The 17,357-nt window shown below is 39.5% G+C and overlaps 1 protein-coding gene across 2 annotated transcripts in view; it reads left to right on the top strand.

The window, feature by feature from the left end:
• The window catches only part of nes (lysophosphatidylcholine acyltransferase 3 protein nessy), a 546,012-nt gene that overhangs the window by 128,478 nt on the left and 400,177 nt on the right, over positions 1 to 17,357 (top strand). For both annotated transcript variants that reach the window (XM_090382308.1, XM_090382309.1), the window contains exon 3: positions 7,411 to 7,517. In XM_090382308.1, coding sequence (XP_090238434.1) covers positions 7,411 to 7,517 — 107 coding nt within the window. The remainder of the gene's footprint in view (positions 1 to 7,410; positions 7,518 to 17,357) is intronic.

Genomic DNA, 17,357 nt, shown 5'->3' with positions numbered 1-17,357 from the left:
AGACTCTCTGATTTACTGGCCCACTCTATTTCTCCGAACAGTTTCTTATTATACTCATCAGAGTCATTAGGCCTATAGCACACTCCTACTCTCAATTTTGATCTCCCAATGCTTATGTCACACCAAACTGACTCGACACTGCACTGTCCAGCGATGTCGACTGGCTTCACTTCCTTGGATTTTATGTGTTTTTTAACTAATAGCATAACCCCTCCTCCCTTCCTATCCTGTCTATCCTTTCTGTAGACATTGTACTCCCCAAATTCCAGTTCTGCATTTCTTATATCTGTGTGACACCACGTCTCTGAAATCCCCACAATATCTGCCTTTGATGTTTTGAGCAATACCTCAAATTCATCAAATTTATTTACTAAACTCCTAGCATTGGTGTACACACAAGTATACATGCACCTGTTCTTTTTCTTAGCTACCCTAACACAACCCATGTGTTTACTTGTACCCCAATGATTCCCAGCAGTCTCTGAAATATCCTGCATCTTATTTTCCAGGCTGCGGCTCATTCCACAACTTCAACAGTTTCTCCTCCACAACTTCAACTTTATCTTCAACAGTTTCTCCTCCACTTTACTCCCAGTTATTTCAAGGTTCTGTAGCTTACTGCTAGAGTTGAATACACCTCTGGCATTCCCCTCGCTGAATAACTCCTCATGTGTGAATGTCGATGCAAAATATTCATTTAGTTTGTTAGCTACCTGAGCAGGGTCATCAACAGTTGACCCATCAATATCAAGTGGACCAATCTGATTCATCCCCTTCCTTCTAGAGTGTACATAAGTAAAGAACTCTTTGCTGTTTTTCTTTGCGTCCCTTTGCCAAGGATTTCTCGTAATCTGCCTTCGCCTGCCTAACCTCCTTTGTAACTTGGTTGCATATCAACTTGTATCTATCATAGGCTTCTGTGTCGTGTTAATTTGTAAGTATCCCATGCATTTTTCTTCTCTGCCATATGCCTCATTAGTTCATCTGACATCCATTTTGGCCTAAACCTTGAACAATATTTCTTAGTTGGTATGTAAAGCTTAGTAGCTTCCAAGATTAATTCTTTGAATGCTTCCCATTTTGAATTTGCTGTTGGTAACATCATCAGTTGGTCCCACTGTATAGAATTTAAATGCTGTCTCAGTCCATCGTAGTCGCCTTTACGGAAGCAATAACCCTTCCCTTTACCCCTAATGGTAGTTACCTCTTTGAGTAAATCCCACTTCAGCACACTGTGATCACTGCCACCTAGTGGTTCATTTATCTGGAGATTCTTAATGCATTAAGAATCACTGCTGATAATCAAATCAAGAGTATTACTCCCTCTAGTTGCCTCCCGAACATGCTGATGTAGAAAACAATCATCCAATAAATCCCCAAAAGCCCTGCTAGTGTGTGAGTGACCAGCCCCCAAATTCCAGTCAATATCTGGGAAATTAAAATCTCCCATTATAAGACTCTGATTTACTGGCCCACTCTATTTCCCTGTACAGTTTCTTATTATACTCATCAGAGTCATTAGGCCTATAGCACACTCCTACTCTCAATTTTGATCTCCCAATGCTTATGTCACACCAAACTGACTCAACACTGCACTGTCCAGTGATGTCGACTGACTTCACTTCCTTGGTTTTTATGTGTTTCTTAACTAATAGCATAACCCCTCCCCCCTTCCTATCCTGTCTGTCCTTTATGTAGACGTTGTACTCCCCAAATTCCAGTTCTGCATCCCTTATATCTGTGTGACACCACGTCTCTGATATCCCAACAATATCTGCCTTTGATGTTTTGAGCAATACCTGAAATTCATCAAATTTATTTACTAAACTTCTAGCATTGGTGTACACGCAAGTATACCTGCACCTGTTTCTATTCTTAGCTACTCTTAACACAACCCATGTGTTTACTTGTACCGCAATGGCTCCGAGCAGTCTCTGAAATATCATGCATCTTGTTTTTCAGGCTTCTGCTCATTCTAATAGAAGCAGTGCAAGAATCTCTTTCACCTCTGCCAGTGGCTACTGTCAATCTATTGGTCTTTGTCTCCCCCCAAGCTAGCAGTTTTCCGACCGACCTAACACTGCCTCGATAGCATCAGCAAATATTCTTGCACCCTTTCTATTTAAGTGTATCCCATCCCTGTAGAAGCAATCTCTCCTGTTAACAAGTACAGTCCAGGCTGAAAAAAATTCTACCCCTTGAGCCTTGCACAATCTTTCCAGGGCCGAATTGATCGACAAGGCTCTCATCATATACTCCCTCCTATCGTGTCTGGGTAGAATTGCAGACACTTTCAAATTCAACCCTAATTCTCGGCTTTTGTTCAACAGTGACCTGTACTTGTTAAGTAATTCTGCCGGTCTCCTATTCTTAATATCATTAGTGCCAACGTGTGCAACTATATCACATTTTGTGCCCTTAAAAGATGATATTCGCTCTACAACGTCATCAACCTTTGCCCCTGGCAGACATACCCTGGTCCTGTTCCACCTATCCTTTTTACAAAGCATGTTCCCCGTTTCCCTGACAATAGAGTCACCAACAACTACTAGATCCTTCGGGACCAGCGCATTCTGCGTTGGGGGTTGCCTCTGTGTCACGTGATGCCCAAGTGCAAGCTCTGGCGTTGATGTGGGCAGCTGAGAGCTTGATGGGCCCCTCAATTTAGTTTCTTCGAGGGTATACACCCTGTCCTTCAAGCTCTCATATAGGCCCACAAGAACGCTGAGTTGTTGCCTGATATCGATACACTCCTTGCATCGCGCACACACAAAGACATCCCCCATGGCAGTATCATGTCCCGTACCCGATTGCTCTGCCAACATCAAGCAAACAGTGCATTTTATAAGGCTGTGAGTCAGAGGACAACTGCCCCCCCCTCAGTTCTACTCTGAGCCACAGCACTTCCATTAGCTTGAGCCTTTTGCTTTGCTGCTCTTGTCTGAGTCATGATTCTATTAATTAATTAATTAATTATAATTAATTGTTATGTTATTAATTATGTTAAATATAATTAATTATATTACGTTTGTAATCTAAGTCGTTATACGTATTTATTTAAAAGTACAATTTAACTGCTAACGAAGTTCAACTAACGCTGTCTAGTACGGTATATAACTATCCTATCACAAAGGCGGGAAAGTTACGAACGGTAATCTACGGACACTTAAGTATTAATTAACTTTCAAATCTCGCTGTCTCAATTCAGAATAAACTAACGATCCTTACTACGTCTATAAGCTACTTACAGAAATAATTCGAAGAAAAAAAATATTCAATCAAGCGGCTAAATATGGCTAAAGAACTTCTCGTTCAGCGGAGTTGCGAACACATGGATACCCTTACCGATACTTTTATGCAATTACAAGGCCGAGTAAAGAATAAATACACCAAATTAATCAGAAAATCTTCTGATTACAAGATTCTTCAGAAAATCTTCAGAGTTAATGCATGTCATATGATCAAATCCAATTGATATCATGAAATATGATAATTTTGTGTAGTATTTGTCTTTTAAATTCCTCTGATCCTATGTAGCCATCCCCAGAGTATAAAGAGGAAATATATTTATTTCACTGAGATTACCAAAATATACTTCTCTATACAAAACCGGCTTCAGGTCAATCAGCGCCTTGTGTGCCTCCTCCGACTTAAAAATTTATGGCAAATCAATGAATTTTTGGGGCATTCTGCGTCCCCTAAATTTTGTCACCTTGTTCGATCATGTCTTAAGCCAGCCATGGCTCTTAAATAGCAGAAATGAAGGGGAAGGTTATTAAACACAGAGGAATATTATAAATATTTTTCTGAGATAGAGCTTTGCAAATAGGTGAGGAAAGTGGGTTCTTCTGTTCTAAACTTCTTTAGCATTCAAATAATATATATATATTTTTTTTTTTTTAGTATTAGCATTAGGCAAGAAAGCAAGCTTATACAAGATCAGCTAAAAAAAAAAAAAAAAACCCTTCCAATTTAACCCATCCATTCTTCCAAAAGTTTGTCCAGTTCTTCCTTGAATTTATTTAAGCTCTGCTGAACTTCCACAATGACCACTGGAAGTTTGGCCAGCATTCAACCATATGCTGGCTAAAGGCAAATTTATGCACATCTATTCTACAACTGTCCTTGGTCATTTATAACCCCTTCAAGTGCAGAATCTGAGCAAGAGGAAGAATGCCATCAGCATTGAGCTTCCTTAAGCCATTCAAGGGCTTATACACCTCAATTCATCACCTCGCAGGTGCTGCAATGTGCGGAACCTAAGCTTTTCTTGGTAAAAGCACCCCTTTGTTCCCCTCACCAATATCGTTGCCCTTCTCTGTACTCCTTCCAGCAGCTCTACTTCCTCAAGGACTCCAGACCTGTATGCAGTACTCAAAGTGTGGCCTGACCATTGCCTTATGCAAGGGTACAATCACTTCCCTATCCCTGCTAGCAAAATTCCTGTATATCATCAACAAGACCCCATGATCTGCTCTGGCAGCCTATCTGCACGTCTCAGAAAACTTCATATCTGACTGCACAATTACCTCCAGGTCTTTTTCATTTTCCACAACCCTGAGTTTATACAGTTAGTATGTTACTCTGTAGTTACTGCTACCCATATGCAGTACTTGCATTTGTCAATGTTTTTAAACTACAGATGCCATTCTCAGCCCATCTGCCCAACTTTTCTAGATCCTGTTACAGTAGCATCTGTCATTCACAACCCTGCAACCTTTGTATCATCTGTGAACTTGGACATTAAGCCTTATAGATCTTCATAAATATCATTGATGGATGTAATATCAGGCTTCCACTAATAACATATATCCACGAAGAGCAGTGTCTGTTGATTACTATTCTTTCCCACTCAAACATCCCTTTATGCATAGCAGAAACATGCCCTTAATGCCATACTGATCTAATTTTACAGCAGTCTTCCATACAACCCCAGGGGCTAATATGGGCTTGGCACACCCAGGAGTAGGATATCATCATTCTACTCTTCCTTGGTGATTCCTTTCTACTTCACTCTCTCTCTCTTAGGCTAATTTAGAATTTTTTTTTGGCTAGTGCAGTAAAAGCCTCAGATCCCTTGCACCATATGGCTAATAATCCACGAATTTGACATTAACATTGACAAATGTAAAGTACTGCACATGGGAAACAGCAACCCCAGAGCAACGTATCAATTCTGTGGTAGAGAATGAAAGGGACCTGGGGGTGGTTGTGCAGGCAGATATGAAGTTCTCTGAGCAGTGCAGATGGGCTGCGAGAGTAGCTCATGGTGTATTGTCAATGATATATAGGAATTTTTCTAGCAGGGATGAGGAGGTGATTATTCCTAGTACTCTAGGTGTGGCCTGACCATTGCCTTGTATAAGGCAATGGTGAGGCCACACCTAGAGTATTGTATACAGGTCTGGAGGCCTCATTTCAAGAAGGATGTAGAGCTGCTGGAACGAGTACAGAGAAGGGCAACAAGATTAGTGAATGGAACAAAGGGGGTGCTCTTACGAACAAAGGCTTAAGTTTTGCAAATTACAGTGTCTGGAGACTAGGCACCAGCGAGGTGATCTGATAGAGGTGTATAAAGCCTTGAATGGTTTGAGCATGCTCAATGCTGATGGGATTCTTCCTCTCGCTCAGAATAACCACCTGAGAGGGCATAAATTCAAATTGAGGAAAGACAGATGTAGGATAGACGTGCGGAAATTTGCCTTTAGCCAGCGGGTGGTTGGTTGGTGGAACAGACATCCATCCCTTGTCGTGGAAGTTGATAGCCTAAATAAGTTTAAGGCTCAGCTGGACAGGTATTTCGAACGAACAGAGGGGTGAAGTGGAAGTGGGTTTTTTTTTTTTTTTGGCTGATGCTGCATAAGCTTGCTTTCTTGCATCAAATGCCTCTACTAATTCACTTATTTTCCATTATTTCTTTACAAAATCTTGTCCATTTACTTTATTCAAGCAGAAATACTGGGATGCTAATGCTAATAATATGAATGGCATTAAGGGTAAGTAGCTACAATGGTTAAAAGGATGGTTGGGTGGGAGAAGGTAGAGAGTGGTAATCAACAGACACTGCTCTTTCTGGACTAATGTTATTAGTGGTGTCCCACAGGGTTCTATGACGGTATGTCAAGCTTAATGTCAAAGTTTGCAGATGATACAAAGGTTGGCAGGGTTGTTAATCACAGTATGCTGCTGCAACAGGACCTAGGAAAGTTGGGCAGATGTGCTGAGAAATGGCAATTCAAGATTAATATTGACAAATGCAAAGCACTGCATATGGGTAGCAGTAACCCCAGAGAAATATACCACCTGGGTGGTGCTCATTCTCAGGGTACTAGAGAATGAAACCTGGGAGTAATTGCGCAGTCAGACATGAAGTTTTCTGAGCAGTGCAGACGGGCTGCAAGAGTAGGTAATAGGGTCATGTGAATGATATACAGGAATTTTGCTAGGAGGGATAAGGAGGTGATTATTTCCTTGTATGAGGCAATGGCCAGGCCACACCTTGAATACTGCATACTAGTCTCAAAGCCTCATTTTAGGAAGGATGTAGAGTTGCTGGAGTGGGCAGAAGCAGCAGTGCGTAGCACACGCTTGTGGATTAGACCGGGGTTCGAGCCCGTCACCACCAAATACAGAGGATGCGGAAAGGTCAGGGAATGACCACCGCATATCCCGGAGCAATATGGCCTTAGTTGCTAATGCTCCTAAAAACCAAATAACAAACAAACAGAGTTGCTGGAACAAGTACAGAGAAGGTCAACAAGATTGGTGAGGGGGAACAAAGGGTTGCTCTTACATAGAAAGGCTTAATGTTCTGCAAATTGCAGCATCTGGAGACTAGGCACGGTGATCTGATTGAGATGTATAAGGCCTTGAATGGTTGGCGCAGGTTGAATGCTTGAGGGGATTCTACCTCTTGCTCAGATTACAAACCTTGAGGGGTCATAAACTGAAATTGAGGAGAGACTGTTGTCGAATAGATGTGCGGAAATTTGCCTTTATCTAGCAGGTATTTGCTTCCTGGAACAGACTTATCTGTCGTTGTGGAAGTTGATAGCTTAAATATATTCAAGGAAGAAGTGGACAAACTTTTGGAGCGAATGGATGGAAACTGACAGATTATGAAATTCAGTGCACATATTTTCAAGGTAGTGTGAACATCATATAATATCTATCAGCATTTTTGACTGTTTGGGAGCTTGATCTATTTAGTGTCTTGAGTTATTATTACTTTTTAGCTGTGTTTGGGAGAATATCCGTGACCTCATTAGATCCTGAAAGCCTTTTGGGATCTGATGGGGTCATGAATATAACATAATTATAAAATATAACATGGTTATAAAAATGACATAATTTTCATGGTTCTAACATAATTTATATTGACATGAAGATTAATCTGTGGTCTATTTCCAGGATTGGATATTCTTCATTCAGTAGCATGTGTTCTTGCCATGTATGCTATCCTAATTACAATTGGTGGTAAAGCATTCTCAGTCACTTTGTCATTTGGAATATTTATGGTAAGTCAACGATTATTGTGTTTTGATGGAAATGTCTGCTATAAATTACAACGAATCACCATAAATCCAGCACTGATGGAAAAATTTACTTGGAAAAAAAAAAAAAAAAAAACCCAAATTATAATATTTCAGAAACTTCATAACTGTTTTGCCATCATTACATCACTTGGGTACCTATCCACCTACCAAAGAAGGGCCAAATAGCCCTGAAACAGTGCCGTCTGGGTGGTGATACCTATCTGAGAATAAGTAACATTAGTCTTCTCCTTAGGTGAAGCGTTACTTATTCGAAGTAGTGCAATATCATGGCAACTAGTTGTGAAGGTATTCACAATATGAGATATAACTTAAAACGATGTCGCCTTATAAATATTCGGTTTATTCAGAAATGGCTGTGTATTAATGATGCTATTGCCCTTAATATATACATAGTCTAAATAGTCCAGAAATTAATCAAGTTTCTGTGCTTCATCATTTGTAAATTACATATGATTCTGAGAAAGAATTACTGTAGATTTCATAATTTGAATCAGATTATCAGATGAATATCTCATTAGTTGTTCTCAACTCTTACATCTGTTTTTCAAACATCATATAAACAGTATTTATTAGTTGTTATTAATACAATTATATGGCACTACAGTACTACTCATATACATATATAAACTTTTTTTTTTAGGAAATTCCCAAGCATGAAGAAGTATTTGGATCTTAGAAAGGCTTTTGATACTGTTGCGCATGGAAGACTGCTGCACAAATTGGAGAAGTGTGGCATTGGAGGCAAATTGCTGCTATGGATAAAGGGATGGTTGAGTGGCAGAAGACAGAGAGTGGTAATCAATGGACACTGCTCAATGTGGACTAATGTTATTAGTGGAGTTCCTCAGGGTTCAGTGTTGGGTCCATTGTTGTTTTCTGTATTTATAAATGATATTGATGATGGTATATCAGGCTTAATGTCCAAGTTTGCAGACGATACAAAGGTTGGCAGGGTTGTTAAGGACACTACTGATGCTATGCTGCTGCAACAGGATCTGGAAAGGTTGAGCAGATGGGCTGAGAGGTGGCAAATGAAGTTTAACATTAACAAATGTAAAGTACTACATATGGGAAACAGTAACCCCAGATCAACGTATCAACTCTGCGGTACTACGCTGACGGTAGAGAATGAAAAGGACCTGGGGGTAATTGTGCAGACAGATATGAAGTTCTCTGAGCAGTGCAGACGAGCTGCAAGAGTAGCTCATGGTATCTTGTCAATGATATACAGGAATTTTTCTAGCAGGCACAGGGATGTGATTATTCCCTTGTATAAGGCATTGGTCAGCCCACACCTTGAGTACTGTATACAGGTCTGGAGGCCTCATTTCAAGAAGGATGTAGAGCTGCTGGAACGAGTACAGAGAAGGGCAACAAGATTAGTGAATGAAACAAAGGGTTGCTCTTACGAAGAAAGGCTTAAGTTTTGCAAATTACAGAGCCTGGAGACTAGGCATCGGCGAGGTGATCTGATAGAGGTGTATAAGGCTTTGAATGGCTTGAGCATGCTCAATGCCGATGGGATTCTTCCTCTTGCTCAGAATAATCACCTGAGAGGGCATAAATTCAAATTGAGGAAGGACGGATGTCGGATAGATGTGCGGAAATTTGCCTTTAGCCAGCGGGCAGTTGGTTTGTGGAATAGACTTCCATCGCTTGTTGTTGAAGTTGATAGCCTAAACAAATTTAAGGCTCAGCTGGACAGGTATTTCAAACGAACGGAGGGGTGAAATGGGAGTAGTGGTTGTTTTTTTTTTTGTTTTTTTTTGGCTGATGCTGAATAAGCTTGCTTTCTTGCAACATATGCCTCTACTAATGCTAATACTAATGCTAAGTACCATATTTCCCCATGTATAAGACGCACCTTTTTTCGAAAAATTTGGGGTCTAAAAACTGGGTGCGTCTTATACAGTGGTTGTAGATTTTTTTTTACTTGCATTTCCCTCTTTTTCACGTTTCTTGTCTTTGCGCTCATTGTTTCGCACTTGTTACCGGTATATTAGGTTACATTTTGCCATGTTCTGCCCAGAAAATGGCTCAGAAAAGCTTTTCGTACAGTGCTGAATTCAAGTTAAAAGTGATCCACTTTACAAAAGTGAATGGAAATCGTGCTGCTGAACATAAGTTTGGTCCTCCTCCAACTGAAAAAACAATTCGAGACTGGCTACGGGAAGAAGAAACCCTACTGAAAACGCCACGGCAGAAGAAGGCCATTAGAGAAGGCTAAATCAGGCCATTTTGCAAGTCAGCAAAATGGCCTGATTTAGAGAGGGAATTGAAGATATGGATTGAGGAGCAAAGGGCAATTGGAATTCTTGTGTCCATAAAGATGGTTCAGCATGAGGCAAGAAGAATTGCTGATGAAAAAGAAGTTACTGATTTCAAAGGAGGACACAATTGGTGCTTCAGGTTCATGAAACGGAATGGACTAAGCATTCGTACCCGCACCAGACTTGCCCAAAAGATGCCCGAAAGCTATGAGCAGAAGGTCCTTGAATTTCATCGTTTTGTCATTCAATGTCGGAAGACACATCAGTTTGAGTTGAGACAGATTGCAAATATGGACAAAGTCCCCCTTCAATTTGATGTCCCAAGTAACAGAACTGTTGATAAGAAGGGGGCGAAAACTGTAACTGTGAAGACAAGTGGACATGAAAAGAGCCATTATGCAGTTGTTCTAGCTTGTTATGCCGACGGAACCAAGCTGCCTCCTATGCTGATTTTCAAACACAAAACAATGCCAAAAGAAGACATTCCTCGAGGAGTGATTGTCCACGTTCGTGACAAGGGTTGGATGGATCAGGATGGGATGAAGATCTGGTTTGATAAAGTTTGGAGCAGGAGACCAGGTGGGCTCTTACGCAAAATTGGTGCTTGATCAGTTCAGGGCACACATAACAAAAAATACAAAAAAGATTGCTGCAGAGCAAAAAACAAAACTTGCCATCATACCTGGAGGCTTGACATCCCAGCTCCAACCACTTGATGTCAGCATTAACAAACCCTTCAAAGTTGTCATGAGAGACAAATGGAACCAATGGATGAAGTCTTCTGGGGACAATTTGACACCAGCAGGAAGAGTGAAGAAACCAACTATAGGAGAAGTTTGTACCTGGGTGAAAAGATCCTGGGATAATATCAAGATTGAGATTGTTGTCAAGTCATTTAAGAAGTGTGGCATTTCAAATGCCATAGATGGAACTGAGGACGAGGCAATATATGAAGACAGTGATTCGTCATCAGACACAGATGAAGACAAGCTAATGGATGGGAGTTTTGACAGTGATGAGTTGTATGAATTTTATGATGAATAAAACTTGAGTTCAATAACTTTATGTAATACATTTTTTTTCAAATTTCGGGCCGAAAATTAAGGTGCATCTTATACATGGGGAAATATGGTATTAGAACCTATATTACTTAGTATTGTGCATGGGCTGAAGGTTGATAAGATGAAGGATATGCTTCTTGACATTAGACTTGAATTTCTAGAGATTGTAATTTTCAGGAAATACGTAAGAAGGGAGATTGTTCCAGAAAATTAAGTTGAAGGAATAAATCAGGCTAGCTGGGTGGGTCTAGTGTCTGCCTGGCAACCCAAAGGTTGCAGGTTTGAATCTCACCTCGGGCTTGGATCAGAGTAGTGCAAAAACCTTGGGAGGTGCATTATTGGCCAGCCATAGAAGCTGACACACCAACTAAAAAAAAAAAAAGGGAAATAAATGAAGAAGAAAAGTTGGTTCTATGAGTTTGAAGTTGGACAGTAAAAGAATGCTTACTGGTTTGGGAGAATATCCACGATCCCATTAGATCCCTGTTTGGACTGTTTTGGAAGAGAGATCTGGAATTATAGAATTCAATTCAGAAGAACAGTGCCCATGTAAGTATCTATAGAAGAGGCATACAGCAGAAACAGAACATCTATGAGACAGAGAGTGGAGAGACTTCATTAGAAATGGGTCATTAATTAACCTAATTGCCCTCCTTTGAATGGAACCTAGAAGCCTGAGAGAGGGTTTCGAGGCACCGCCCCAGATGTGAGAACAATATTCCATGGTAGGGCAGATTTGTGATTTGTAACACAGAGAGTGAAAGAGAGAACCTAGATTTTTTGAATGCAGAGGAAGCAATATTTGTGATGTGCTTATGCCAAGAGAGATTAGAAGTCAAAGTAATCTGCAATAGAGATATGTGATCTCGTCTAGAAATCAGTGTCATTGAAGATAAGCATAGGAATCCTTTTTTTTTGTGAAATATGAGTCAGGACTGTTTTAGAAGGAATGAAATAAACTAAGTTATTTTTGTATCACTGGTGAATTACCTGGAGATCAGCATTTAAGGAATTGGTAGTGGATATTCAAGAAGTTGAAGCTGTTTGTTCAGGACAAGGTTTCTCAAACTGGAAGATGGAATGCAATGTGCTATCATCAGAAAACTATGGATAGGATTTCTGGTCATGGAAGCAGGTCATTAATATAGCATTTAGCATTAGTGTTAGTAAAGGCACATGATGCAAGAAAGCTAGCTTACATAGCATCAGCCAAAAAAAAAATAAACCCTTCTCATTTCACCCATCCACTCACTCCAAATGTTTGTCTAGTTCTGCCTTGAATCTATTTAAGTTGTCGACTTCTACAACAACATACAAAAGGAAAAGAGTAGGTTAAAGAACTGAACCTTGGAGAATGCCTGCATTAGTGGAGAAGTAAGAAGACAGAGAACTGTCTATCATCACCTGCTGTGAGCAGTCAGAGAGAAAACTGGATACCCAATTACAAAAACAGTTGGCAAATCATATGATGGAAGCTAATTTAGGAGGCATTTATGCCAGACACAATCAAAAGCTTTTAAATGTCAAGAGCAACTGCTTTGGTTTCACCAAACTTTCCTTGAATTTGTCCATAGTTGAGTAACATAAGCCAGTATGTCATCGGTGGATTGACACTGAAAGAATCTATACTGGCGATCATTGATCAGATGGGAGGTTTCCAGATAGTTTAGGACACATATTGGCAACCTTTGAAGTAACTTGCAACCAATACAGACAATATATTTAATATAATGTAAAGTATAAATTCTGCTATGAAAGATAATTTTGTAGCAGTATAAGTGTTTGGTTAAATAATATGATAACATTAATTCATGTACGCCTAAAATGAAATAAAATTAAGTTAGCCATTTAGGCAAAATTGATTCCGTTCTACTTGATGCAATTTTAACATGTATAAGCCCAAATCATTGTTTTAGATAAGGTTACCCTCGTATCCTTTCCCTGAGCCATTTTCTCTTATTTCCATTAAACAGCTGACATGTTTTCTACTTTTCTCCTGAAAACTCATTAAAGATTCAGTTGGGCCAGAAAAATCTTACTTTGTTCATTTTTTGCCTTTTTTTACCTAAACTTTTTTCAGAATACAAAGGTCTTTGCTCTGAACTGTGGATAGGATTTCTGGAACTTAATTATTAAACTTAATTAACTAGCATTACAGGAACGTATTTCATTTTCGTGGATGGTAGTTTGTGGCATTTCATGTTTTCTTGCAAACTTGAACTAAACAGCAACACGGGTAAATGAGCTACACGTTTAGACCGGAACTGCAGTCCTCTTGACTCAAGCAGTCATAATATTTTTGTTTGTGGTACATAGTTCTTAATGTGTTTGTGCATATACTTCATAAGTTTGATCATCGATTTTTGATGAACAATAACCCTTACAATGTCTTTGTCATTCTAAAGAAAGCTATCCTACGAAATAGTGTTTTAAGAACGGTGGACAAATTATTTTTTTATTGAATCGAAAAACAAACCTGTGTGCTTAATCTGTAATGAAACTGTTTCTGTCTTCAAGGAATACAATATTAAGCATCATTACAATACAAACCACAGTGAATATCATAAACTTCAAGGAGAAATTAGAAAGATGAAACAAGAAAAATTGATGAAACAGATTACATTCTTTTTGAAAAAGCAGAAATTTTCTGACAACATTTTGTTTGCTATTTATATTGTATCAGAGAAAATTGCTAAGCACTCAAAAAAGTTACTCTGATGGTGAATTTGTTAAGGAGCGCTTAACCTCTGTTGTTAATATTTTGTATCCACAGAAGAATGAAGAGTTTGATGCCATTAGCTTGTTCTGAAGAACGGTTATAAGACGCATTGAGGAAATTTCTGCAGATATAGAAAAAAGCTTAGCAATGCTGACTTTTAAATTTGAGTCTTTTTTGTTGGCTCTCGATGAAAGCACCGATATATCGGATACGGCCCAGCTGGCAATTTTTATTCATGGGATTGATAATGCTTTTTCTATTACTGAAGAGATGCTTTGCCTTCAAGGTATGAATGATTCTACCACAGGTGATAATATTTTCAACAAACTAAAAGCATCCATGAAGAAATTTAACCTTTCTTTTGATAAGCTTGAAAGTGTAGCAACAGATTGGGCTCCAGCAATGATCAGAAGTAAGGTGGGTCTAATTTCCAAACTAAAATCAGAAATACATTTCCTCAACTTGGAAGAAAAAGATTATACTTCTTTTCATTGTTTGATACACCAGGCTAAATTTCCTAAATTTGCAAATGTGAAGAAAGTTGTGGTCTCAACCATTAATTTTATAAAATCAAAGGGGATCAACCATTGCCAGTTCAAGCTATCCCTTCAATGAATACGGAACATTTATCTAGTACTGTGAAGTTCTTTGGTTAAGCAAAGGAAAAATGCTTCAGCACGAGGAGGGCTTATGCTATTAGTTAAGAAACACATAAAATCCAAGGAAGTGAAGCCAGTCGACATCGCTGGACAGTGCAGTGTCGAGTCAGTTTGGTGTGACACAAGCATTGGGAGATCAAAATTGAGAGTAGGAGTGTACTATAGGCCTAATGACTCTGATGAGGATAATAAGAAACTGTACAGGGAAATAGAGTGGGCCAGTAAATCAGAGAGTCTTATAATGGGGGATTTTAATTTCCCAGATATTGACTGGAATTTGTGGGTTGGTCACTCACACACTAGCAAGGCTTTTGTGGATTTATTGGATGATTGTTTTCTACATCAGCATGTTCAGGAGGCAACTAGAGGGAGTAATAATCTTGATCTGATTATCAGTAGTGATTCTTCATGCATTAAGAATCTGCAGATAAAGGAACCATTAAGTGGCAGTGATCACACTGTGCTGAAGTGGGATTTACTCAAAGAGGTAACTACCATCAGGTATTAAGGGAAGGGTTTTTGCTTTCGTAAAGGCGACTACGATGGTCTGAGACAGTATTTAAATTGTATAGTGTGACCAACTGATGATGTTATCAACAGCAAATTCAAAATGGGAAGCATTCAAAGAACTTATCTTGGCAGCTACTAGGCTTTACATACCAACTGCCGACCGGGCTAGCCGGGTGGTTAAAGTGCCTACCTGGCAACCCAAAGGTCGCGGGTTCGAATCCCGCTTCGGGCTTGGATCAGAGTACAAAATGCAAAAACATCGGGAGGTGCAATATGGCCACAGAAGCCGCTGCGCCAACAACTAAAAAAAAAAAAAAAAACATACCAACTAAGAAATATTGTTCAAGATTTAGGCCTAAATGAATGTCAGATGAACTAATGAGACATATGGCAGAGAAGAAAAATGAATGGGATACATATAAATTAATGGGCGACCTGGAAGCCTATGATATATATAAGCTGGTCTGTAACCAAGTCACAAAGGAGATTAGGCAGGCAAAGGCAGATTATGAGAAATCCTTGCCAAAGGATGCAAAGAAAAACAGAAGAGAGTTCTTTACCTATGTAAACTCTAGAAGGAAAACGATGAATCAGATTGGTCCATTGGATATTGATGGTTCAACAGTTGATGATCCTGCTTAGGTGGCTACTAAAAGAGTATTTTGCATCTTCATTCACACATAAGGAGTTATTCAGGAAGGGGAATGCCAGAGGTGAAGTAAACTCTGGCAGTGAGCTAGATGATTTTGTAATAACTGAGAGGAAAGTGGAGGAGAAATTGTTGAGGATAAACATAAAAAAGGCACCCAGGGTGGATGGGATCTATCCAGTTATATTAAAGGAGGCAGCAAAGGAAGTAAGCAAACCCTTAGCCATAATTATGAGAGCTTCTTTGACCTCAGGGGAGATACCCATAGACTGGAGATGTGCAAATGTGACCCCAATTCATAGAGGAGGATCAAAGGCTGACACAATTAATTATAGACATGTGAGTATAACTTCTGTTCGAGGAAAATTAATGGAGGCACTGGTTAAAGAAGCACTGCAGGATCATCTAGGCAAGACTTCAGTTATAGCTCGGACACAGCATGGTTTTGTTAAGGGGAAGTCTTGCCTGACCAATTTGATTGGATACTATGATGCAGTCACAAAAGAACTGGATGCAGGGAATAACTTTGATATTATATACTTGGATCTTAGAAAGGCTTTTGATACTGTTGCTCATGGAAGACTGCCGCACAAATTGGAGCAGTGTGCCATTGGAGGCAAATTGCTGAGGGGGAGAAGACAGAGAGTGGTAATCAATGGACACTGCTCATCGTGGACTAATGTTATTAGTGGAGTCCCTCAGGGTTCAGTGTTGGGTCCATTATTGTTTTCTGTATTTATAAATAATATTGATAATGGTATATCATCAAGCTTAATGTCCAAGTTTGCAGACGATACAAAGGTTGGCAGGGTTGTTAAGGACACTACTGATGTTGTGCTGCTGCAGCAGGATCTGGAAAGGTTGAGCAGATGGGCTGAGAGGTGTCAAATGAAGTTTAACATTCACAAATATAAGGTACTACATATGGGAAACAGTAAACCCAGAGCAATGTATCAACTCTGTGGTACTACACTGACAGTGGTAGAGAATAAAAAGGACCCGGGGGGTAATTGTGCAGGCAGATATGAAGTTTTCTGAGCAGTGCAGACGAGCTGCAATAGTAGCTCATGGTGTCTTGTCAATGTTATACAGGAATTTTTCTAGCAGGCATAAGGAGTTGATTATTCCCTTGTATAAGGCAAAGGTCAGACCACACCTTGAGTACTGGAGGCCTCATTTCAAGAAGGTTGTAGAGCTGCTGGAACAAGTACAGTGAAGGGCAATAAGATTAGTGAATGGAACAAAGGGTTGCTCTTACAAAGAAAGGCTTAAGTTTTGCAAATTACAGTGTCTGGAGACTAAGCACTGGTGAGGTGATCTGATAGAGGTGTATAAAGCCTTGAATGGTTTGAGCATGCTCAATGCTGATGGGATTTTTCCTCTTGCTCAGAATAATCACCTGAGAGGGCATAAGTTCAAATTGAGGAAAGACAGATGTAGGATAGATGTGCGGAAATTTGCCTTTAGCCAGTGGGCAGTTGGTTGGTGGAACAGACTTCCATTCCTTGTTGTGGAAGTTGATAGCCTAAATAAATTTAAGGCTCAACTGGACAGGTACAGTCAGTCCTCGTATAACACGTGTTTACATTACACGAAGTCGATGATACACGATTTATAAATAGGGGAATGATATCTAATATAACGCGAACCGAATTCGCTTATGCACGATTCACCTTTGTGTTTACAAGAAATGGCAGTCGAACACAGAATCACCCCAATTGAATGTATCACGATAGGAATAAAGAGAAGATTCTTAAAATGTATTTATGTGTTTTATATCAGTGCAGGGGAAACACATTTCACCATAATAACGTAAAAACCAACACAATTCCAGCTATCGGTATAATCGCAAATGCAATTAGATCGAGTTTATAACAGATTTCACTAGCAGAAACGCAACTGGAAATTGTTTTTATTGTTTTATGGTAGTAAC

Source organism: Mastigoproctus giganteus, chromosome 10 (genome assembly GCF_048544385.1).
Source record: "Mastigoproctus giganteus isolate SK-2022 chromosome 10, ASM4854438v1, whole genome shotgun sequence".
NCBI classification, from domain to species: domain Eukaryota; kingdom Metazoa; phylum Arthropoda; class Arachnida; order Uropygi; family Thelyphonidae; genus Mastigoproctus; species Mastigoproctus giganteus.
The sequence above is the reverse complement of the archived record's forward strand: the minus strand, read 5'-3'. Positions and strand labels throughout refer to the sequence as shown.